The sequence below is a fragment of the Orbicella franksi genome, chromosome 14 (genome assembly GCF_964199315.1).
Source record: "Orbicella franksi chromosome 14, jaOrbFran1.1, whole genome shotgun sequence".
Lineage (NCBI taxonomy): Eukaryota > Metazoa > Cnidaria > Anthozoa > Scleractinia > Merulinidae > Orbicella > Orbicella franksi.
This window is the reverse complement of record NC_138158.1, coordinates 16,514,923-16,540,517: the sequence shown is the minus strand read 5'-3', so window position 1 is coordinate 16,540,517 and position 25,595 is coordinate 16,514,923. Positions and strand designations below refer to the sequence as shown.

The 25,595-nt window shown below is 44.5% G+C and overlaps 3 protein-coding genes and 1 non-coding gene across 4 annotated transcripts in view; 3 read left to right on the top strand and 1 right to left on the bottom strand.

Annotated features, from left to right (window-relative positions):
• Positions 1-25,595, top strand: part of LOC145467315 (protein sidekick-1-like) — a 330,055-nt gene that overhangs the window by 90,873 nt on the left and 213,587 nt on the right. The window lies entirely within an intron of this gene.
• On the bottom strand, positions 6,931-8,012 carry LOC145467432 (uncharacterized). Its single transcript, XM_081450988.1, has one exon. The coding sequence runs from the start codon at positions 8,009-8,011 to the stop codon at positions 7,190-7,192; it is 822 nt and encodes a 273-aa protein (XP_081307114.1). The 5' UTR covers position 8,012; the 3' UTR covers positions 6,931-7,189.
• Trnah-gug (transfer RNA histidin (anticodon GUG)) lies at positions 11,396-11,467 on the top strand. The gene has a single exon. It is a non-coding gene; the product is annotated as a tRNA-His (tRNA).
• LOC145468656 (receptor-type tyrosine-protein phosphatase F-like) lies at positions 19,163-22,628 on the top strand. The gene is made up of 5 exons (XM_081452368.1): positions 19,163-19,166; positions 19,764-19,865; positions 20,878-21,174; positions 21,532-21,828; positions 22,288-22,628. Exons 1-5 carry the CDS (start codon positions 19,163-19,165, stop codon positions 22,608-22,610), a joined length of 1,023 nt encoding a protein of 340 aa, XP_081308494.1. The 3' UTR covers positions 22,611-22,628.

The following is a 25,595-nucleotide window of genomic DNA, read 5'->3' as shown; positions in this document are numbered from 1 at the left end:
CTGCCTTCACTACGCAACATCCTTTTCTCAAAAATGAACCTCTTTTATTTCGAACATCTTACTTTATAACAAATGACGCACTCCTCTGGAGGAACCGCACGTGTCCTGGTGACACGGGGTTTTACAAATCTTGCGCCAATCCAACTCGTCCACGATCAAACGTTCTAACATCCGTCCTACTTTACGATCGTTCTCCACAAACTCGTTTTTCTTAAAACGATTCAAGAACTCGTTCATGTCACGACCTTCGGCTCGGTCGATCAGGAACATCAGGGCGTAACTACCGCAACTCTGACTGAACAGGGACTGTAGACTCTTGCCGTTGTGAATCTGGTACTTGAAATGACGGTCCAACCAGGCTTGGATCGGTCCGGCGGTTCCGTACGTGTCCAGCGGTAGACCGTAACTGTCCAGGATCTCGCACTTGTTCTTGTCGGCCCACAAAGCGATCCAATGAAATCCCGGTTTGTCGTGAGGGTCCGTGTTCACGATGTAAGCGGTCGGTCCTTCTTGAGGGACTGTCCTTGGAAGCCGATCGCAAGGGACCGTGCCGTGAAAAACACAGCAGAGCGACGGATTCGTCCGTGCCAAATAATCCAACTGTAAATTATTCAAGGCTACTGTCTCCATTTTTTCTTCTTCTTCTTTCTTCTCATTGATACACGTCGTAGAGGACGACTCGGTTCTCGTTGATCTCCAGCATGTTCTCGAATTCGCCGTACAACAAGATGGTCAGGTTTGATCCCGGATTGGCTGCAAAATCGATCACCAGACGTAGTTCACCTTCCTGCTGGGGGTTCAACACTGGACTGTCCAAACATCCATTGGCCGTGTTATCAAATACAAACAGGTTGCATCTCTTGCCGTGTCCTCAGTCCTCTTTCCGGACCATGTTTCCTTTTCCTCCGCACAAAGCTCCTGAGGCTTTGAGGAATCTTTGGTAACCTCTCAGATCTTTACTGGTATCGTCGTGTTTGAGCTCCAAGGTCTCGTAGGGGTACTCTTCACCTCTCACCAGTTGTTTGATGGAAGAGAGATTGAATTGTTCAAAACTGAACGGATTGACCGTCACAGTTCCATTGAAGGCTGTTTGTCTCATCAACACCACCACTAACCGATTAGGTAGCTTACTGTGGAAAGGATTGCTGCACTCGAAATGACGATTGTCATTGGGATGCGAGTAAGTGCGAATTTCACCTCTCACCGTGGGGTAAGTAGCCACTCTTCCGCCTTTCATGCTGGTCATGAGTTCTCGGTACACCGAGGGAGTCACTCTCACTTGAGATAGGAACAATCTCACTTTCACGTCGGCTTCAGTCAGTCTGAGAGTATCGGCACCGGCCCATTGGACTGTCCACATAGCGGGGGCATTGAAGTACATGTCCATCTGGATCTGTACGCCGGGTACCAGTAACTTGCTGAGATAAAACACTTCCAGGTAAGGTTTGAACCTCAAGGTCACTCTCTTTCCACCAAAAAACTGAATTCGACTCTGAACCATGTTCTTGAGATCTTGGGGTAAAGCTTTGTAATCGTCGTGAGTCGGATCCAACTTATTGCCTGTCATCACATCGCCTTCTCCGCGACTGGGTACACCGAGACAATTGTACCAACCCTCTGGTGCCAGGATCGTTTCACCGTCGTCTCGGTCATGGTTCAATAGCGCTTCGATGTAGGCTTTGTAGTGGTAAGTATCGGTCTGGGGGCTGATGAGAGTCCCATTCAATCTCACATTGATCTGTTTGAAGAGGGTGTGGACCAGATTGTTGGCGAGTCCGACGGTAGTCGCTTGCGCTATATTAGCTCCGGCGGATGTCTTGACGGCCAACTCCACTTCGAAGAAACTCTCGTTCAAGTCGATGAAGTCTTCTTGAGGATCGATTTGGAAGGTCACTGGGTTGATCCCCGTATTGAACGGATTGATTCTCACCTCACGTCGCGACGACATGCTGAGATCCGTGGGAGGAGTGGTGAACATGTCCAGGCGGGGGTTACGAACCCCCGCCGACCTAGCGCGAGCCACGAGGTCCGTCATCGTCGTCTACGTCGTCTTTTCCGTCGTTGCACGCTTCTCAGTGCTGACTTTACCCAACGGTAGTCTGGGAGTTTTGAGCGTCTCCGGAAGAGCGAACCCCCTTTATACGTGCGTATCCCTCCGGGGAGACGTCTCACCCGTCTCGAGTAGATGGGAATCATGATCCAAACAGGTCTCTTCTTTTTCTTTTACTACCCAAAAAGCGTTGGAACTCTTCCGTCGCTTTACGTTTCCCGGAGCGAATGGCTCCCCGCTTTAACCCGGCGAGTGCACCTTTCCAATTGGGCTTTCCTCCCGTGCCACCCGATTTTAAACCTTTTCAGACCCTCGATGGCCGTCTCCTTCAGAACGTCCTTGAGAATGCCGGGACCTCGTTTCTTGATGCCTTTCCAAACCTGGCCGAATATGCCAGATCCCGATTGGTATCCGTCGGGATGAAACCGTATCAAAGTTCCACCGATCATGATTTCTTAAAGTGTAACGTCGCGATCGTATTGCCGGCTCCGAAGTTCGTCAGTTCTCCAGTTGCCTCGGCCACTTGCACTTCCATAATGTCCAGCACCTCTTTGCGCACAGGAATATATTGAATGTGAGCGGTTTCGAAGTACTGAACACCGTCGCCTCTTCGAATCAAGTTGACCTCTCTCAGTAAATCCGTGACTTGATTTCCCACCACACTTCCACCTCCCACGTTGGAGTACACGAGCAAGGAACGCGAACTGCTTCCGATCACACTCTCAAACGCTCTGTTCAGGTTCAGAAAACGCCAATTGCAAAAGACGCTGAGTTCCAAGAATTCAGTATTTTTGATGGGGTTTTTCACGACATGGAAAAAAAGACGATTTCCACTCGAATCCTGTATGTCTCCTCTGGTTCGAATGTCTGGAATGACATCATCGAAAAATTCGATTTGCATGTTTGGACCCAGCACGTAACTATTTCCCTTCCTCAGCAACCATCCCATTTTCAAAGCCAGATCGACGTCAAATTGTAATTCAGGTGGTTCCCTTCTGGGACGGTAGACGTTTTTGTTATCCGTGACCAGGTCTTCGCCTTCCCACTTGAACGCGACGTAGGTTCTTCTCCCATCATTCGTGACGTATTTTGAGTTCACTCTCGGTCCCGAATGACTGAAGATGCGTTGCCTTTCGAAGTAGCTGATAATGGATTTCATGAATTCAACACCGTTCACGTTGCTGAACACATCTTTGACATTTTCGGTGTCGAAGAAGGCTTCTCCAAACGTATACCCATTGGATGTTTCAGGTTCAATGCGTCTCCAGGCGGTATAGGCCAAGGTGACTTTACCCACAGCATCGGTGAAGGAAGGCAGCGTCACGTGTGCATCTGGCATGGCGATGCTAAACAACCCCACTTTCCATCCATGTCCCTCCAGGCGTATGGGATTGGGTAACCTGATCTTGAAACTGTTGGCCTTGTTCTCGGGAAACTCGTTCTTACTGCTGTGACTGGGTAAAGTGATGTAAAAATCACTCATCCTTTCTTGAAATGCAACGTGATCGTGGTCACACCCGACGCAAAGTCCACCAGTCGTCCGTCTTCCTCCGACACCTCAGTCTCGACAATGTCCAAAACGGCTGTACGCACCGGTAGATATAGGATGTGTCTCGGTTGAAGGTCGACCACGTCCGGATCGTAACGCACTTGTTTCAACATGTCCGTGACTTGATTCCCCGTCACCATACTCTGTCCCACATTCGAATACACGAACAAGGAACGACGCTCGTGACCGAACGCTTCCTCGTAACTGCGATCCAGGTCCGTGAACACCCAATTGATGAAACAACTCAAATGTAAGGTGTCCGGGTCGATCTTGTAAAATGTCTCGTCCCCGTCATTCTGCGCTATGATCAAGTCCGTGGCCGTGGGTATGACCTCCTTGGGAAATTCTTTCCTCAAATGGGGTCCCAAGACGTAACCCGGTCGTCCGTTCTGCAACGTTCCCATCTTGACCCATTTCATCTTCTTGGCCAATTCGATGCCGATGGACATTTGGGGGAAGACGCGTTTACCGTGGATCAGGAGGTTGAGGCACGTTCTCGAGTTGTCCAGGACGCATTCTCCATGCTCGGCCCTAGGTATGACCGTGTACAGCAATTCGGTGGGATCGTCGGGTTTGCTCTTTTTCTTGTACATGGTCACGTCGGCATCCGTTCGAGAGCTCAACCTATGCAGGTATCGATCTCGTATCGCGTTCAGTAACTCGGTACCGGTCCTCGGCGTGAATTCCAAATCGCCCTCTCTCGTCACCGAAGAGACCCGCGTGTATATGTTTCGATCCGCGTCCACCATATCGATCCACCAGATTTCAAACAGAAGAGAATCTTTCAAACCCATCTTACGCTTCGCGGACGGAAACGAGAGGTCGCTGATACCCACTTTCCATCCCGACTCTCTCAACTGCAACGGGTTCGGCAGACGGTTCTTGAAACTGTGGGCCTTGTTGTCCGGGAACTCGCTCGTACTGGCATTGCTCATCAGTTGCACGTAAAAGTCGTCGACAGACTCATTCATACTTAAAGTGTAGTGTCACCGACGTCACGCCCGATGTAAAGTCCACTAGCCTTCCGTCGTTCTCGGCCAATTGCACCTCCACTATATCCAAAACGTTGCTGCGCACGGGTTTATATTGAATCTGATTCGGCTCGTACGTCGTCTTGGTCGAGTCGTGGGGGACTTCTCTCAAGAGATCCGTCACGCGATTCCCCGTGATGGTACTACGACCCACATTCGAATACAGGTACATGGGACTGCGAGGCGGAGGCAGGTCCGGATGAACGACGACTCCACCATCGTAGGTCTTGGCGTATTCCTCGTCCAGGTAACTGAAGCGCCAGTTGCAATAGGGACTGAGCTGTAACGTCCCGTGACTGTCCAAATTCCAAAATTCGCGAGATCGATTGCTGTCATGGTTGGTCCAGTCTTTCTTGAAATCAGACGGGACTTTGTCGTTGGGAAAGATCTTGAGCATGTTCACGTTCAAGTGAACGGAGTAATACGATTCCTCGCGAATCAAACTCAACTTCTTGACCAGTTTAGTACCAAAATACACTCTGGGACGTTTTCTGTCTCCGGACTCGGCGAGGAACGTGTCGGTGTTGTCGATAATCAAATCGTTCCCCTCCCATCGGAACACGGGGTAATATTTTTTCCCGTCCGGCGCTCGTAGACTTTCACCCGCATGATCCATGTAATGATACAGGCGTTCGTGAAAACGGTTGATGAGGTATTGCATGAGAGACTTACCACTCGTCACCTTGTGTCGGTCACGGTTCAGTTCCTTCCCGCTGACGTAAAATGTCACGGGGTAACGAGATGGACGCCACGTAATCCCATCGTCTTGCAACCTGAACGTTTCAATGGTCCAATCCAAACCGAACACGTAGTCGCCGTCGTCAAAGTCGTGCGCTTGAGTGACGGGTACTTGATGCGGTCGTGACGGAGGAATCGGGTAAGACACGCTCGCCAAGCCCACTTTCCATTCCTTGTCGGATTCAAACAGGAGCGGATACGGCAGACGATTCTTGAAACTGTTGGCCTTGTTGTCCGTGAACTCGTTCGTGCTGGCATTGCTCAACAAATGCACGTAAAAGTCCTTCATTTTTTCGTCTTGGGCTTTTGGGTCACGTACAGTCCCTTTTTATCCACCCAACTGTCGTACTTGACTGGCCAACCTTTCCAACGCACCAAGACTTTATCCCCTTTTCGTTTGACGATCTTGTCGATGCGGAACAGATCGTCGTCTTTCACGTCCACCTTTTGCAAATCCTGCGCGTAAAACGTACCCTCGACCGCCGTACCGTCCCATTCTTCCACCTTGTACGTGGTGACCTTCCCAGGACGCACCCTACGTATCACAAACACCTCTTCGGTCCATCCGGGTAAATACCCTTTCTTGAACTGACGGAACTTCTTGTTCAGTCTCACACGATCCCCGACTTTGAGTTGCGGTTTCTTCAATTTCCCTTTTTTCTTTTTTCCGTAAAGAGTCTCCCACACGTCCTCGCTATTGCCCAAAGTCACTTGATCGGGAGCCATCTTGATACTGCGATGATACGATCGATTGTACCCTCGGACCAACTCTTGTAACACGGGCACATACGTCATCGTATTCTTCACGGTGAAGTACCGGTACATACGTTCCTTCAGGGTCCGATTGAACCGTTCCACCACACTGGATTTCGTATCCCCGCGCGTCGAAAAATGATGAATGCCTTTCTGCTTCATCAAATCCTGAAACGTCTTGTTGTAGAATTCCTTCCCGTCGTCCGTCTGGAGATTGATGGGTTTTCTACCTCCTTTCAGGATCTTAGACATGGCTTCCGTCACCGCTTTACCCGTCTTGCTCTTCAAGGGCTGGACCCAGGCGTGCTTGGAAAACACGTCCACCACCGTCAAGAGATAACGATACCCTCGATTGTACCTCGAAATATTGATCACCTCGATCAGGTCGGCCGTCCACTGCTCGTCGATGCCGAACACCACCACCGGGACCGTAGGAAACCGACGACGTCTGGGTTTGTGCAACGTGTACCCCAAATCCCGTTGCAGGACCTCGCGAGCGCGTCGTACCGAGATCTTATTGGCCTGGGCGAATCGCGTCAGACCGCCCAGACTACCGGGTCTAGAAGGATCCCGATACCGTCCCAGTAACGTCCCGGTCGAAAGCGGCTTCTGCTTCTTCTTTTGACCTTTCTTCATAGTCGATAAAGTTTGTAAATGCACTGTCTCCACAACTCGAAACGCTGCTCACGTACCTCCAGATACTTCTTAAATGAATCGGGTTGCCGTTTCAACCACAAGATATAAACCACAAAACGCATCACGTTGGGTTCGACGTCGGTATAGTCAAACACCTCCAAAGGCGAATCACAGAAGTCGTACGGGACGGGTTCACTCTTACCGTATCGCTCGTAGACTCTATCGCACTTGGAACACAAGGTCGTCCAACTCCATCGATCGGCCATGGTCGCACACACTCTCGAGATCAACCAACTCAAGGTATGAGACATAACGATTTGAACCCAATTTTTTATTCACACTTTCTTATATGTACAAAAACGTCGTGCCTGATTGGTTCTTACGAAAAATCGACTCCGATTGGTTAAAAACGAAAAAGAAGGCAAGAAAGACCTAGTCCGAATCTGAAAAGTACTGAACATATTCCGTGTTCTTACATTCTTGACCGTACTCATTATCACAGTCTTCCTCAAAGGTATCCATGGCATAATATTTACAATTTCTCCAATCACATTTACCGGGTCTCCACTTCAGGGCTTCCTCCTCGTTCCCCTTCACATAGAATGCTTGTCGCATACTCTCTCTACACTCACCACACAGGTCATCCTCATCGGCTTCAAGGGCGCGGAAGAAAAACCGATCCTTCCACTGATCACGCTGACGCATGATATCGTAGATCAACTCTTCCAACTTCAGACACGTTTCCTTGTGAGCGCACCTGTTGAAATTCAGTATCTCCTCCACCCTGGGACTCTTGTCGTTCTCCAACACCCGTCGTGACAGGTCGCGAGCGAACCGCAAGGGTTCAAACAGATCACGGATGGCATCGCTCATCATGTACGTGAGGTTATCCGTGGCGATCAAACAGGCACTCTCGGTGTCCAGGGTGGGATCCCGACAATGAACGAATTTGAATTGACCGCTACCACTTCTGTACATCACGCGACACCACTCACCACAGAACAAAAACACATGTTCGTTCTTCTTCATCATCTCCAAAATCGTACCACCCCAGTCAGGACGACGTCTCATCATGAGACCAAAAGACCACAGACTATCGGGTATTTGACCTAACGATTCAAAGAGATTGTCAAAAATGTACAGGTCCACTCTGGCATCCGGAATGGCATCGAGATCTCTTAAAGTGTGTACCTTCTGATCCACGATCCGCTCCACGAGGTCCCGAATCTGGTTCGAGTTGCTATAGTAAGTCATCTTGAAACCCACCCTCAGACAAACTCGTTAAACTTCTTTCCTTCTCGATCCGCTCGCTTCGTGATCTCCAAGCCCGACAAATGAGGATAGCAACTACGGTCGCACCAGTCAATCAAGTGCCTCTGGAGCCTATAGTACAAAGGGGAGACAAGACGTAACTCTAAGTCAATTATCTTCCCATGTAACGGTCTTTCGCCTTCTTTTTCGATTGTATCCAAAACGTCAGAAGCTCGATTCAACTGCTGTCTCAGATCTTCAAGGATCTGCTGCACGGCTCTCTCATCCAAAATCCTATAGGTCATCACCGCGTCAACAGCAAGTCGAGAATGATTCGCTGCGTCCAACGGGCTCCTTTTATACCCGCGCCGCGGATCCACTTTTCACTCCGTACTTTCCCGGATCACGTGCTCCTTTTCAGATCCCACCAATCGCAACGAAGACCGTCACATGATTCCATCACACCACACGGCACCGATTGGTCAGCAAAAACGTCCATAAAGTCGAACCACGCATTCTATCACGAGTCACTTTTTCTCAGCAGGCGTCATGGATTCACACGTCGAACCCGACAGGAAAAAGAAAAAGAAAAAATCGTCCAAAAAGAAACTGAAACTGCTCTTGCCCCAGAGAGTGGAAGGAGAAGTAGGAGGTAAACAACTACAATCCACTTTAGATAGATGGTTATTCAAAAAACCTCGTACCAGACTCCGTTTCAACGAACGCGTCCTCTTCAAAGAGATCACCCCTGACTCGGTCAGTTGGACCACCGTCCCTATCAAAGGCTTCTCGCAACCATGGAGCGCCTTTTCGATCCAACGCCAAGAAGTCAAAAGCCGAATGAAAAGTAACCATTACAAGCGAAGGCAAAGACTGACCCCCAAAAACGTGCGAAAAACCACCCACATCCTAGAAACCATGCGACGGGAAAACACCTTGTTGGGATACTAACTCAATCTCTATCTTCACAGACTCAAAACTACCTGCCATTCAAGGCGGATGCATGACCGTGATAAGAGACTCACCTCCTCGAACCATGCAAGTCCTGGAAGCCATGGGACTCGGCAGATTCAAGAAAGACAACCTCGTAGAAGTGCCACCTGAAGTGGACGACCGAGGAGAATTTACCGAAGTCCAAGTGTTGGAGGAATTCGACCCCGATCAGTTCCTGAACCAACTGAAACCACAAGATCCCACTTGCCCGCGTTGTATGGTACCCCTGGAATATGGAAGCGTGCGAACCCCAGACGGTCGTACCTGGGAGTATTACCGATGCCCCTCTTCCAGATTCTACACCAAGTGTTATGTGACCTGTGGCGTCAAAGAGGTGGGCACCTACCTGAGACGCGTCGAAGAACAGACCCACCCCTGCTACAGGAACATCGACCCGGCTCGTTTCCGATGTCTATGCAGCAAATCCCTGGTCTCAGCCACCTCCCACTCTCAGTCCAACCCAGACAGGCTCTATCTCAAGTGTCCCAAGCGTACCTGCAAGTTCTTTCAATGGATCGACGAATACCCGCGAGGAGTCGCCGAAGCCATACTGATCAATGGACAGAACCCAAACTAAGAAAAAAGACAGACACAGTTTTTTGTAAAAACACACTCCGATTTTTTATTTCACACTATTTACATGTTGGGTAATCTATCCTCCGCGTCGATCATCGATCGCATCGTTACTTGAGTACATTTGTTAAAAGTACTGTAATAAAAGTCAATTGTGAGGACATAGCGTCTCGCTGTCTTCTTTTGTCTCTTAGTCCACGTGGACTGAAAAGGCTCGAAACCGTAACACAACATCAGTCTGTGATACGTGATCCGGTCCACGGGCGGCTTCACCTTCACGTCCCATACAAGGTTCTTACGTATAGTACGGATCGAGTTAAACAAAGTTCTCCCGAAACACTTCTCGATTCTACGGTATTGGTACATACTTCGGGTCCAGTTTTCCCTCTGCTCGTCCATGAAAAATAATATCTGGTGAAGCATCACCTCCAGCTGACTGGAATCTTTAAGCTGTGTCAGCCATCGTCGACCCACCAACAAATCCCGGATGGGAAAATTCATATCCTCATAGAATCGGGTCCAGGGTGCCTCCATTTGGTCAATGGCTTCCTCGTACGTAGTATCAGGCTTTCTGGGTACATGGTTTTGTAAACCAATCTCTCTCAAGGCCGTGACTGCGCTCAATACAAGTTCAAAACTCAGAGTGAAGATCGGGGGCGACGCGGATTCGCCTTATGAAGATCCGTCCAGCCAATCACAGAACAAGACCAAGTCACTTGTTACCACCGACCCAGGGGATAGGGGGGTATCCCCCTACCACACCCACTCACGGTCGGAGACTGGACACCATTATACCGTGTGTATAAAAATCGAGTTGGACCGTTCACTTTTCACTCTGAGTTTTTTTCAACTTGTATGAGCGCCCACTACAGAAGACTGTGGATACTCTCCTTGCTGTGGCTTCTCGAAGTACCGAGTGAGTGAGTATGGAACTATTAGAGCAGTGTAACATAGAGTTGACCACCAGGGAAAAGCGGGTGAGAGAGTGGATGAAGGACGAAGATGAAGAGACACCCTTATACATAGACTTAGAACAACTTTTAGATTTTATCCGGGTGGCCCTAGACGAACTAGATCTTTTATTCCTGGAGGAGAGGCTAGGGACCCTCGACGAGGACGAGATCAATGATTTAGTCGTCCATGTAGACTTTGTACGCGACACTTACCATCAACTGCTTCAATTCTAGACATGGAACAACCCCTCCATTGCCACGTGTGCAAACAGCTAAGACCCTGCTGCCGCCAACCCATCCTAGAATTAAGCAGAAATGGAACCCACACCCAATTCGTACGCGCGATCACCGGACCACTCAGAAAAGAATGGGGACTAGGGTGCGTCTACGCCACCTGTTGCAAGGCCATCTACGGGATGTACTACAATAGGGAAACCGAATGTTACGAACCCGTCTTCCTGGGAAACGGTTACAACCAGGCCCTGTCACGTGTCAATCACGTGAAATCATTCATTGATTGTTATCCCGAAGAAAAAGAGGGCGCCGGTCAATAGGACCGTGCACACGTCCCACACTGTCAATTTAAGTAGTGCGTCCAATAAAAAAATTGTTTTTGCTCTATTTTCAGGCTCCATGTCTCGATTTCCTAACCCCCAATGTCTATGGTGTAAGGAAGGATACACCTCCAATCACAGTATCAGAGACTACTTCCTGACACCCTGTTGCGACCAATTCTTTCACGGAACCTGTAAAGCCCTCCACACCTGGTGGCTGAAACCCTCCGAAAGACTCTGCCCTCATTGCAAAGCGGTGAATTTCGGACTGCCTCCCGATGACAACCCCAAAACCAAGTCCTAAAGAGGTAAGCGCTTCGATGGTCTAATGGTCAAGACGTTGAGTTGTGGCCTCAAAGACCCAGGTTCGATTCCTGGTCGGGGCATTAAAAAATTCTTTTTTTCTTTTTAGAGACCCCTGGCCTGTAAAATCTGTTTGGACGCACCCCACCCCGACGAAGATGTCATGTTCCTTTTCCTCACCCAACACTTTCCCTACCCCTGGTACATGCGAAGAGACCTCTCCAAAGTCTGGTCCTTCGGACGCGTGTTCGAATCCTCCTCAGGCTTTCACGGAGAATTTCTCACCCCGCAGACCATGATGCTATCCCCCGTGCACCTGGGAACCAATGACGTGCAAGCAATCAGGATGATGCAAAAAATCACGCAACAAACCATGTACATTCTCTCGTTAAACGATCTTTATTAGTGTTACAGGCATGAATAAAAAATGTTTTTTTCACTCCTCTGATTCTGGTGGTGGTGGTGATTTTACAATTTGTTTGATAAATGCTCGGTACGCCAACTCGTCTCGGTTCTCCCAACTGCTCCTCCACGCCTCCCAACCGTCCTCAAATCCATTCGGCAACTTCTCCAAACACACGGGGTCTTTAAACGAGACTGACTGGTCAGCATGCATCTTCTCACCCAGCATTTTTCGGAACCTCAGCACCTCATCCGCCAGCTTCACAATTTCTTTCCTCAGAACGACATCCATGGCGTGAGAAACCGCATTCTTCATTATCTTTCCAAGAATACCCTCATGAACGGCATCCATCACTTTCGCCGCAAATTCTTCTCTCGTCATGTCGTCTATTAACTCCTCCTCAGGAACCTCATCCGCCTTCGTCTTGCTCTCCTCTGAAGACATCTTCTTGTCGCCGATCTCAAAACAACAATACTCACTCCACACTCACGCAAACCCTTTTATTCCCATACGAACCTCGATTTCATGCACGTAACAACCTCGATCTCATGTTCTCCTTATTTGGACATGTTGCCCTTATTTGGGCATGGACGCCATTTTTTGCACACCTGGGCGCCATCTTGGATTTTACAATTTAAGAGAATGTATGGGAAAATAGTGGTCACGTGGTATGATCCCTGGCTCCTGATTGGTTACGGCCCCAACAAGCGCTATTGACTACTTAGGCGGGCCATGCCTTAATAGCCGAATTACAAAAACATAGGAAATCAGGTCCAAGTGACCATGTCGGGGTAGTCATATCAGGTCAGTGACTTGATATCACACGATATCAGGACAGTAGACACGGCTTCTGATTGGCTAATTTCGAATTTGTGTACGGCTTTGTAAGTTAAAGCTCCATCCTGACTGGTTAATTCCGCATATTATTGAGCAGTGGTTCCAAAGTCATTATTGTCTGCGAAGTATGTACTAGGGTAAAATGTACGATGGAGAGCACTGCTCACAAACATCAGTTCACGTTTTTATCATGAACGGATTCAGTTCATGGATGATAAAACGGTCCCTTAGATTGGTGTAAAAACGTGATTACTGAACTGAAGTAGAACTTAAAGGCTGACCACAACATATACAACTGAAGTCACGCAATGCATTACACATGGTATTCTGAGGGCGCACTTAGTAAACAATTACACTGCATTGTTGTCAATTAAACTTACAGTCATTGCAAAATAAATGGATTCTGAATTTCTATATCAGAACCCGATGGCGCCCCACAAAATGTGAGAGGACAGAACAGCAGCTCAACAAGCATCTTAGTCACGTGGGATGAAGTTGCAGCTGATAAACAGAATGGTATCATCACGGGTTACACTATTACTTACCACTCACAAACAGAGAATGACAATGGAAGTGTTTTGGTTGGTGCCAATGATCGTCAAAAGAATTTGACAGAACTAAAGGAGTACGTCAACTACAATATCACAGTGTTTGCATCTACTGTAAAAGGAAATGGGCCAGCCAATGACCCTGTTATTGTTGTTAGAACAGACCAGGATGGTAAGTAATTCTTCTTGCCTGCACGGTACGTACAGCTAATAACCAGGAACTGAATTTTTTTCCGAAATAAATAAATTAATATGTTCAACTAGCACGTGCGATCGTATTCGTGACAAAGGAATTGCTCACAATGTGGGTAACTGTTGATAGTGTAGTAGGAAGACTGTCTTCTAAGATTGTCCTTTCCCGCAGCCTTCTTAGGGACCGTTCATTTTTTATAAGGTAGGGGGGGCTGGTGGGATTTGGGGGGGGCATGCGAAAAAAAATAGCTTTCGAGGGGGGGCCATCCCAAAAAAATAAGGGAAAAAGGGGGGCTCAAGTGAAATATTTTAGTAAAACTTTAAAATGGCATCATGTTTGGATATCAAAAAAATTGCTATAGAATAAACAGAAGGCAGGATACAAATTTATTACAAACTTTCCTTCTCCTTTATAAAAAACGTTTGGCGACAAAAAGCATTTGTAGCTACTGAAAAGAAGTATTTAACACTGTTATTTTCGAATGCAACTTTCACTGGCACTCATCTTCATCTTCGCTGTCTTCGAGTTCTTCGTCGCCGCTTGTGCTGCTATGGGAGTCTCTTTCACCAATGCTGCAAGAAGTAGCAATGCTTTCCGTCAGAGTGTACTCTTCAGGGTACATGAGGGTGTAAACATAATCTCTGACTTCCTGCTCAAGGTTTGTGGTGATTCTGCTTCTTGCAACATTGGTAAAATAATTCCCTTCCAAGAGCTGTGCGATGCATGGCCCATCTCTTCTAAATAACGACGTGGCAACATCCTCAACTTTAATACACTCTTCCGGAACGGCCGTTCTAGGAGGGTGCACAAGGCATTGTGGAAGATCATTTCCTAGCGGGTTTCCAACACAGATTCCATAAACTCGTTGGACGTTGTTTTCAGTCCGCTTCCTCTTTCTTTCATTTGACTTTCTGCGGTTTTCTTTTTTCCTTCTCCTTTTGTTGATGTGCTGTTTGAGTATGCTCTTGAATATGCTGTTATAATTGCTCTTCTTATTTTCTAGTGCTTCCATGTCCTGCGTGACCGTCGTAAACTTAGCTTCTATACATTTGATCTGTTTTACATTAAAACTGTGGGCAAATTCTTCGCAAGCCCATTGGACTGAAAGAGTGTGGAATCGTGTTCCTTTACATCTTTCAATATGACATTCAACTTTTCCACCATTGCTCTGTGCTCTTTGATGGAGAAGTTCAGTTTTCTTCCATCACTGGGCTTCAACTGGTACCCTGGCATGGAAAACTCACTCGCCCTTTTTGAACAGCCATCCGCACCTAGAAAGATTGTTTCTTTTGCTTGTAAGATGTCAAACTGCCTGGATCGTTCAGCTGTAAACCTTTTCTTAAACGACTCGTCGCTTTCGCCATTATTGCGTATTTTGGAATGAGCCTCTTTCATGATGCTCATGTAGTAATGCGCTCTTTTCCCGATTGGATTAACAATACAGCCAAGGCTTGTTTTCCGGAGACCCTGAGGTATGGTTGTATCATCAGCACAGGAGGAACTAGTGACCTACCAGAAAAGGAAAGACGATTTTTTTTATTTATTATATTGAACTGATATTATTGAATGATCATGGTTCGTGTAACCGTTTGATGTTGTATTCGTGTAGTGAAATGTAGACCTGAGTCAAACGATATATTAAAAGACACATACTATTGTAAAAATGTTCAAACAGTTTTAGGTGCTATCTTCACAATAGGAAAATACAGAAGTTTCTCATTATAAAAGTGAAGCATACATGCGTTTTTAATGTCCAGATAAAAATAGGAACACTGACCGAAAATTAACACTTACCGGCTCATCTTCTTGTACTTCAACAGCTTTCTGTTTTAACGATCGTTTCTCGTGGCTTTGCAAAATTCCTTTAGAATGCCATTTGTTCCAACAGGGGTCACAAATGCCTATCACTAGAGTAGAGGTAAAAACCTTCCAAATAAAGACATCTGTAAGTTAAATGTAACGATGTGTTTCACACACCACATCCACAGATTTCCAGTTTTTTCACAACACTTCGTACTTGGTTCAGTATCACAATGCAGGAGCAAGGAAAGACTCTGTTCTAGGCCACTGTTACTCCCGTAAGATTGAGAAGTTTATGAATGAGCACTATGAGGAGGGGGAGAACTACAGGGAGTTTCTAAAGTTGTCCTGCCGAGAAAAGGTAGGAGAAATTTGTTCTTTTTGTTGTAAATGGACTGGACCACCCATAGAAATATACCCTAAACCAGTTCCTGACCATTGCTGCCTACCGGAATACCACTACCTCTCCTACCAGAAGACCCCAAAAGAAGGGCGTGATCCAGATGGCTGGCAGCCAAGGGTCCAAGCGAAGAAAGAGCATGGAAGTGGCAGGCTGGTTTTATCTGACCCAGACAGCGTTGCTCTATTTGCAGGCAAGTTTATTGTCAAATCAAAGTTTCTGGTGGATTATTTTCAGTATCTTGAAGTGCTGGAATTTAAAAGGAAAAAGAGACCAGAAGAAAAGGCAAAGTTAAGTAGGGACGCAAAAGATAAATCATATGAGAATTATCCTTGGACTGAGTTGTGCGAAGATGTTACCAAGCTTAAAAAGCTACGTGTTCCAGAACTAAACAAGTACTTCAACCACCTCGGGCTGAAGCAACATTTGAAAAGCAGCAAGAGTGAGAAAGGCAATTGTAAGACATTCATGCTTGCTGCAGAACAGTCCTCTCAGAGCTAGCCAACCAACACTGAGAAATGCCAGGACATTGATACAAAATGACAACAGGGCAAGTGCTGACAGCAGTGAAACGGATGAAAGTGACAATGATGAGTATGACAGTGATACCATTGACTCTGGGGGAGAAGATGACTCAGGTGACGTCATTCTTGCATCCATCAATTCAGATGAGAAAGATGCCAATGAGAGGCCAAATGCCACACGCTCAGGGCAAGCCATAACTAGGAGATCCGAAATTGACTTCTCTTTCTTTTGATTTGTTTTTTAAACAACAGCTCTCTGTAGTATAGGGATTGTAAATATTGTCTTCACAGTGAGCATAATAACGTGAAGTAGGGGGATAATAGAGAAATATTAAAAAATTTGAAATCTAAATATTGTTTGTTCAATTTTTTTTTTTTGGGGGGGGGGGGTCATCCCAAAAAATGACCGCTATAAGGGGGGGCCATGTGAAAAAATTGGTAAGCTGAGGGGGGGTCATGCGATTTTTAAATGGTGCTTCCCAAATCCCACCAGCCCCCACTCCCTCATAAAAAATGAACGGTCCCTTAGATGGTAGTCTTCTAATTTCATTGCTACCTGATTTTCGGTGACATGGTTCCGGGCTGCCGTTTGAACAGATAGGTGAAGGAATTTATCTTGCTAAATTCAAATTAAGTGCATGATGGAAAGCCAAGCCAGCGGCTTTTTAGCCAATTTTTTAGCCAACCTCACATTCCGAGGGAGCACTTAGAGGACAAAAGGAGCGCACTGTTGGAAGTTAACTTAAACATAGGTCTCCTTTTCTTCACGATTTATTTGTTTCATCCAAATCACTCTTATTGCAAACTAAACATGCTCTGTTTTTTTTTTATTTTCTTTTTTTTTTTATTTTTTTTTTTTTATCAGAACCTGATGGTGCTCCACAAAATGTAACAGGCCGGAACAGCAGTTCAACAAGCATCTTAGTCACGTGGGACGAAGTTCCAGCTGATAAACAGAATGGTATCATCACGGGTTACACCATTACTTACCAGTCACAAACAGAGAATGACAATGGAAGTGTTTTGGTTGGTGCCAATGATCGTCAAAAGAATTTGACAGAACTAAAGGAGTACGTCAACCACAATATCACAGTGTTTGCATCTACTGTAAAAGGAAATGGACCAGCCAATGATCCTGTTATTGTAGTTAGAACAGACCAGGATGGTAAGTTATTTTGTCTGTGAGTGTTATTTGGGATTGATTCCTTCACTTTGTAAAATGAAATATTCAAGAATACTTGTCCCGTTATTTTTTTATTGATATATCGGACTTGTGGCTGAACTGGGCTTGGCTAGATGGCACGTGTACTTCAGGTCATTTTCATTGATTTGAAACCAATCAAAATCGAACCTGCAACGGAATCCCGGGAGTCGCTCGTTTCTAAAGTTTGCACAGTAGGAAACAAAGATTCTAGGAACGGGACTGGTTTGATCGGATTTGAAGAGACAATCGCGAGTGCAAGAAGATCCTTCCTAGTGTGAAAATTAGGTTACGTTTTCGCCCAACCTCATCTAAACACGAGGGGGATTTGGAAAATTCGAGGCAGTTATGCAAATCCGGGACGCAGTCGCGGGTTTGCATAGCTTTCGAGAATTCTCCTAATCCCCTAAGTGTTTAGATGAGCCTCTGGAAACGCGGATTTAAGTTCTCTCGCGCTGGTATAAAATACTTTTCAAAAATACGCGCGAATCTAAATCGTTACAACCGTGTTTACAGACTCTCATCTAGACACATCCATCGACCAATTGGAGCGCGCGTAGTATCTCAGTAATTTTATAAATTTAAACATGAAACAAATTACGCTACTTCAATTTGTTATATACTTTGAAATATTTAGTGTTGGGAAATCCAGTTATGGATGTGCAGTGTTTCTTCGCGCAGTTTATGATATAGTAGATTGGAAGGTCAGCGACGCGATATTCACCTAATCGTACCTTTTTGTGACGCTTTGGCGAACCTTCAGGCGGGTTTGGTCGAGCTAAAGTAACCATGGTGAGACAAAACGAGCCTGATATGCAACTGAAATCTATTAGGTATTTTACCGTACCCAAATTACACTCTATACACTTAATTATTTTCAAATTATATGTTACAAAAAAAGGACATGCCTGCAACTAGCAAAGGCTAAGCTAGGCGGGCCATGCCTTAATAGCCGAATTACAATAACATACGAAATCAGGTCCAAGTGACCATGTCGGGGTAGTCAAATCAGGTCAGTGATTTGATATCACACGATATCAGGACAGTAGACACGGCTTCTGATTGGCTAATTTCGAATTTGTGTACGGCTTTGTAAGTTAAAGCTCCATCCTGACTGGTTAATTCCGCATATTATTGAGCAGTGGTTCCAAAGTCATTATTGTCTGCGAAGTATGTACTAGGGTAAAATGTACGATGGAGAGCATTGCTCACAAACATCAGTTCACGTTTTTATCATGAACGGATTCAGTTCATGGATGATAAAACGGTCCCTTAGATTGGTGTAAAAACGTGATTACTGAACTGAAGTAGAACTTAAAGGCTGACCACAACATATACAACTGAAGTCACGCAATGCATTACACATGGTATTCTGAGGGCGCACTTAGTAAACAATTACACTGCATTGTTGTCAGTTAAACTTACAGTCATTGCAAAATAAATGGATTCCGAATTTCTATATCAGAACCCGATGGCGCCCCACAAAATGTGAGAGGACAGAACAGCAGCTCAACAAGCATCTTAGTCACGTGGGATGAAGTTGCAGCTGATAAACAGAATGGTATCATCACAGGTTGCACTATTACTTACCACTCACAAACAGAGAATGACAATGGAAGTGTTTTGGTTGGTGCCAATGATCGTCAAAAGAATTTGACAGAGCTAAAGGAGTCGGTCAACTACAATATCACAGTGTTTGATCTACTGTAAAAGGAAATGGGCCAGCCAATGACCCTGCTATTGTTGTTAGAACAGACCAGGATGGTAAATAAATAAATTAATATGTTCAACTAGGGAAGAACATAACAGTCGTAAGACTAACAAACCTGTTGCACGTGCGATCGTATTCGTGACAAAGGAATTGCTCACAATATGGGTAACTGTTGATAGTGTAGTAGGAAGACTGTCTTCTAAGATTGTCCTTTCCCGCAGCCTTCTTAGATGGTAGTCTTCTAATTTCATTGCTACCTGATTTTCGGTGACATGGTTCCGGGCTGCCGTTTGAACAGATAGGTGAAGGAATTTATCTTGCTAAATTCAAATTAAGTGCATGATGGAAAGCCAAGCCAGCGGCTTTTTAGCCAATTTTTTAGCCAACCTCACATTCCGAGGGAGCACTTAGAGGACAAAAGGAGCGCACTGTTGGAAGTTAACTTAAACATCGGTCTTCTTTTTCTTCACGATTTATTTGTTTCATCCAAATCACTCTTATTGCAAACTAAACATGCTCTGTTTTTTTTTTATTTTCTCTTTTTTTTTTTTTTTTTTTTTTTATCAGAACCTGATGGTGCTCCACAAAATGTAACAGGCCGGAACAGCAGTTCAACAAGCATCTTAGTCACGCGGGACGAAGTTCCAGCTGATAAACAGAATGGTATCATCATGGGTTACACCATTACTTACCAGTCACAAACAGAGAATGACAATGGAAATGTTTTGGTTGGTGCCAGTGATCGTCAAAAGAATTTGACAGAGCTAAAGGAGTACGTCAACTACAATATCACAGTGTTTGCATCTACTGTAAAAGGAAATGGAACAGCCAGTGACGCCATTGTTGTTAGAACAGACCAGGATAGTAAGTATTTTTTCCCGACTGACTAGCTGAGCGATAAGTACACTTTAAATAACCAAGACCTAACCATGCTTTACGAAATAAGTTAGTCAGATTGTTTCTAGCGAGGAAAGAACATAACAGTCGAAAGACTAACAAACCTGTTGCCCTTTGGAATTTAGAAATGTTGGTTTTTGTAGGGACAGAAAAACCGCAAAAGCCGGAGAAAATCCTTTGGAACCAGGACCAGAACGAACAGCAAACCCAACCCGCATATGTCGCCGTGTCTGAACTTAGGCCACATTGGTGGGAAGCGAGTTCTTTGACCACTACGCCATCCCTGATGATGGGTACATTTTATATTCGAACGTTGGTCAGCATCCAAGCTGCTTCAAGTTTATTTTCGGTTGATGGTTGACTCGGGCTAGGCCCGGCCTCGTCGACTATCACGCAATAAAAATCGAAAGCGATTAGTTTTATTGTTTTACTAGAAGTCTACTTGTTTTTCAAAATATCATCTAAATCCTCTTCGCAGACACTTTGGAAATGCAAAGAAGCGGCCGCTATTTGTTATCAACCGCACACTTCTAGGTTACTCACTAATCTGTAACAGAATAGACAACGTGTAGTGCAGTCAAATAAGAGAACGGCATTCGTGATGGAACGCTAGTAGATTTATACTGCTATTTAAAATAATACGGAAATTATGCTCATTGAAAAATTAACAAGATTGTCGCAAAATAGGCAATTTCATGCATTAGCGAGAGGAGTCATGTAAAGCTTGTCAACCCCTTCCTAAATGCAACGTTGTTTAGGATTAAGAAGCACCCTATTAGTAATAATAGCATTGCCATGAGTCTTAGGATAAAATCAACTACTTGGAGGCTAACCAAAGTCATTACAGTAGCATTTGTTATTCAGAATTAGAAAAATTGTTTAGTTTGCTTGATGTACACGATGTACATGGTGAAGTTGGCTGAAAGAGTTGACGCCATGTTAGCGGATGAAAATTTAACACAATTTATATTCCTTGCAGTACCTGGCGCTCCCCCCCAGGATTTAAGATTAAACGACACAACTTCCACTTCACTTTTAGTGAGGTGGAATGAAGTTCCAGCTGCGGACAAGAACGGTATCATTCGTAGTTATACCGTGAGCTACCAGGCGATCAGTTCTTTACTCGTTGAAAACACAACAGTCTATGTTCCTACACGTGAGGTGAATCTAACTGGGCTGATAAAGAATATGAACTACAGTGTCATGGTTTTGGCGTCTACCGACAAGGGAGATGGACACTACAGCGATCCCGAATTTTTCGTTACAAACCAAGATGGTGAGTTAGCGTTCAGATTTCCTCGCATTATTTGGGAATAATCATACAAGTAAAGGTGTTCAGAAAAGGTGTAACAAATAAAGGCTAGAGACGCTATATAGTAAGATCTATTATGGGTTGAAAACACGAAACGCTGGAAAACTTTTAAGGAGTTCAGATAGTTACAGGAAAAAACCCTGGACAAGAATGAAGAGGATAACAAACCGCTTGTAATTTGATTTCTATCTGTTAATTTGTTTCTGATCGTCATTGTCCATTCCCTCGCGGTAGAGATCCGGGCTCTCTTAAACGTTATCTGTATATATCCGTTTAATAGCTGCGATACCATTACTATCAATACCATTATTCTTTGTTCAGTACCTGGTGCTGCTCCTGAGAATGTGAGAGGACACAACACCAGCTCAACTAGTATCTCAGTCACCTGGGGTGAAGTGCCAGCAGATAAACAGCACGGTAAAATCCTTAGATACCTTGTCATTTACAAGGAGTCCGAGGGAGATGCAGAGACGATGGAACGGGTTGATTCACCCTCCCGTCGAATTGAGTTAACAAAACTTATAAAGTATACGGTATACAGCATCCAGGTGTTAGCTGCAACTTTGAAAGGTGATGGACCACGCAGCAATCCCATCACTGTATGGACGGACCAAGACGGTAAGTACGAGGAAAACAACATTAAATTTTTGGTGCAGAGGTAGGGAGACTCGGTTGGTTTTCAACTCATGCCCTCAACTAAGGTGAAGAGCATGCAGAAAAGTTGGCTATAAGGTTATATTCATGTGCAAATCATTGTCGCCTCTGAAAACAAACAATATACAAGTCGATAACAGGTAAGGGTAGTAGCCTGTGTGAAAACTTAGCGGCCATCAGGACGGACACACAGTCTTGAACAGAAGAAAACTATCTTACAGGAAAAGTCGCTTTTTGATCATTATCAAAACTTTTAAAGAAAAACAAAATCTTAAGTGGAATGGTATACCATAAAATATCTACATAGACAGTTCCTTTCCCTGAAATACCGTCGGCACTAGTAGTAGTTTATCTCAATATAGCAACTGGTATTAAACCTACTTGCACTCAGTTTACAAAAGCTCAAATTGCTGTATGTTGCAGTACCTTCGAGGGCTCCTGTACTTACTTCTGTAAAGGTACTGAACAGTACTAGTGTCGAGGTGGAATGGCAGCCGGTTCCTAAAGAGTTTACACACGGTATCATTACAAAGTACGTCATATTCTACACAGCTGAGAGAGGGACGGGCGAAAAGGAAGTACCTGCATCGCTTCTGAAAGCGGTCGTAAATGGTCTTAGTCAGTCTACAACATATTCATTTCGAGTTAGGGCTGAGACTGTGAAGGGCGCAGGTCCAAAAAGTGATCCTAAAAGTGCGACTACTGAAGGTAAAGATATATATGCTTTTCATAAACACGGCAAATAGCAATTACCAGAAATTCAGCTGTATAGTAAAGCAGTAAAAGCAAATGAACAATATTATTTTGAAACTGATCGAAACATCTAAATGGCAGTAATTAACTGAAGGTGGAATGTTCAAACGAAATGATAGAGAAACACCCGTGGGAGTATTATCCACGGTAGAGTTGGGTACTATGTCTAAAAATTACTTTAGAGGAGTATGGCCCATATGGGGGATTAAATCTCTCACCCTTCGTCAATGTACGTTGTATGTTGGCTTAGAAAAACGATCGACTTCCAAACGTAAGTTCCTGCCGAAATTATACCTTGCCAGATAGTATGTTAACGTTTTAATCATTTAATATACCTATACCTATATCAATATGTTGTTTTTCAGACCCATCGACCGCTCCGACGCTTCCCGATAGCAACATTGGATCAACAAAAGTGCCTGTCCCCTTTAAAACTAAGAAAGAGTTGAGTAATGGCAAACCTGTCAGGTCAGTGGCGGTCACGGAACTCGTTATTGAGTTTCTAGCACCTAAATCCAAAATCAACGGTGTGGCTGATTGTACTGTAGCTATAGTAACCTGCTAAGTCAAGTAAATGACCAAATCGTTTTCAGCATCAATTTTGTAGAAACCTGATAACAGTGCTGGTAATTTGCACGATATTACATATGGTCCTACAAAACAAAGGAAGTACTCCCAAAAATAGACAGAATTCATAGCTTTCTATCTTCTTTAGTACCTTTTGAGTCTTAAACCTCAAAAAATAAATAAATAAATAAATACCTAAAAATAAAATTAAAACAATTTCAATATATACGTTTTAAAAGGAAGCCATATATGCCAGGGAATATATTAATAATTTAGCTGAGATTCGTAGTAATGACCTTTTTATCTTCATAGCTTACTGGATACATTTATGCTAAGTAGTCCTGTAGAAGCCTTTTAGTAATGTAATGTATTGTACTTCGATGTAAGTAAATGTTGTTATTTATTAACAAAACAAACAAACAAACACAAACAGCGGTAGTGACAATCCATCAAAGTATGACTGCTACAAAATGCGGTATACTATTGCCAGCCACCTTATGTGAAAACAACTTACTACACTCTTTTACAGCTTTTATCAAATGATCGTCACACCCTTAACTGACGGACAGAACCTAGGAAAATCATCGGACACACAATACGTTAAAGTCATACGAAATTACGATAACCAAGTGAAAGGAGAACCTTATATTACGGCTGAGTTCGCCAACGATCAGTCAAGGACATCATTTCCTGTTGGTGACCGGAAGTATTATTCCCGAGATGGTGTTACTGAAGCTAAGAGAAAGCGCAGAGAAACAACATGTGAGTCAGTTTACACCTAATGGCGTTCTAGAAATAAGGACGGTCTACATCCATTTATAAGAACGTATATATTGACTTGGAAGCATGCTGGCTAATATTTGAAATATTGACCCCCAAAGTTTAAGTCAAAAACCAAAAAAACTGAAAATTGAAACAAGTTTTTATAGACCTATGTATTGACTTGAGAGCATGATGGTTAAAATTTGAAATTTTGACCACCAACGGTAAGTCAAAAACCAAAAAAAAAAACACAATTGAAACAAGTTTTATTGGGAAAAAATAAAATGAAAGCCTAGAACCACAGGTTTTCATAAATGATCTGCTTTGGGTTTAAATTGAACAGAGTTATCAGAGATCGTAATTGGCATAATATACGTTTATTGCAAAGTAACAAAGTACCACACCCTTATCAAAATAATCTTTCACACGAGCAACAAGCACGTGTCCCCTTAGAGAACATAAATAGAGATTTTGTTAATAGACTCCAAATATATAAAAATTTCTTCCCAAATCTTCAAAGTTTATGCATCCTTTGGAATAACATTTTTGAAACATTTTGAAAAACATAGTGAACTTTGAGAATGTATGACGCCACTGTGGCCTAAGTTTGGACAATCCCTGCTTAAAATATAAAATAATGTATAATAGATAAGTTTAATAATTTGGACTTAAACAGTAAAGACTAAAACCGTTTGTTTGCTGGCTTGCTTGTTTTGTTTTTGTTGTTGTTGTTGTTGTTGTTGTTGTTTGTCTTGTGTTGTTGCGACTTTAATGCCATCATTTCTGTTTCTTCCACCAGCACCTGGAGGGTCGCTTTAATATATAAAAGTCAAGATACAGTTTTGCTAGACTTGGGAGGGCTTCATTTCTCTCCGAATACTTCATTTTGCCAGTACTCATACGAGCACGCACAGAATTGATTTAATCCCGAGGTGCCTCTCCGCCTTTTCTTTCAGCTTTCATAAAGTATCAAAACGGAAAGCTTGAAGAAGGCACAAGATACGCGGTTTTTCAACGGTCTTTTGACGAAGATGGTGATTATGAAAATGAGGGATTCATTACGTTTACCACCAAAGATGATGGGATCCCGACAACAACTTTGATATTGTCAATAGTAGTTGGTTTACTTGTTCTTGTGATCTTGGCCGGTGGGATTGTAATGTGGCGTCGGTTGCATCCTAATCGTGAGTTTTAACTTTTATATCTGTATACAGTTCAACCCCTATTAAACGGCAACCTTCGGGAAACTCTCGTCGGTACTTTGATTACTGGCCGCGTATTATATAGGGATTGACGTTTAATAGCTGGCCACTTGATAGGGGTTCGACTACAGATAGTTCTGATATGGTATTTGGTAGATTAGCTTCCTTGTTTCACCTACTGAATATCGTAAGGGAAGGAAGGCAGACAGACAGGCAAAGAGGGAAGGGAAGAAGGGAAGGGAAGTATGCATGTAGGGGGAGAGAGGGAAGAAGGGAAGGATAATAGTAGAGCAAGAGTGCCATAGGGAAGGAAGGAGGGAGGGAAGACAGACAGGCAGGTAGGCAGGCAGGCAGGTAGATAGGCAGGCAGGCAGGCAGGCAGGCGGGAGGGCAGGCAGGAAGGAAGGAAGGAAGGAAGGAAGGAAGGAAGGAAGGAAGGAAGGAAGG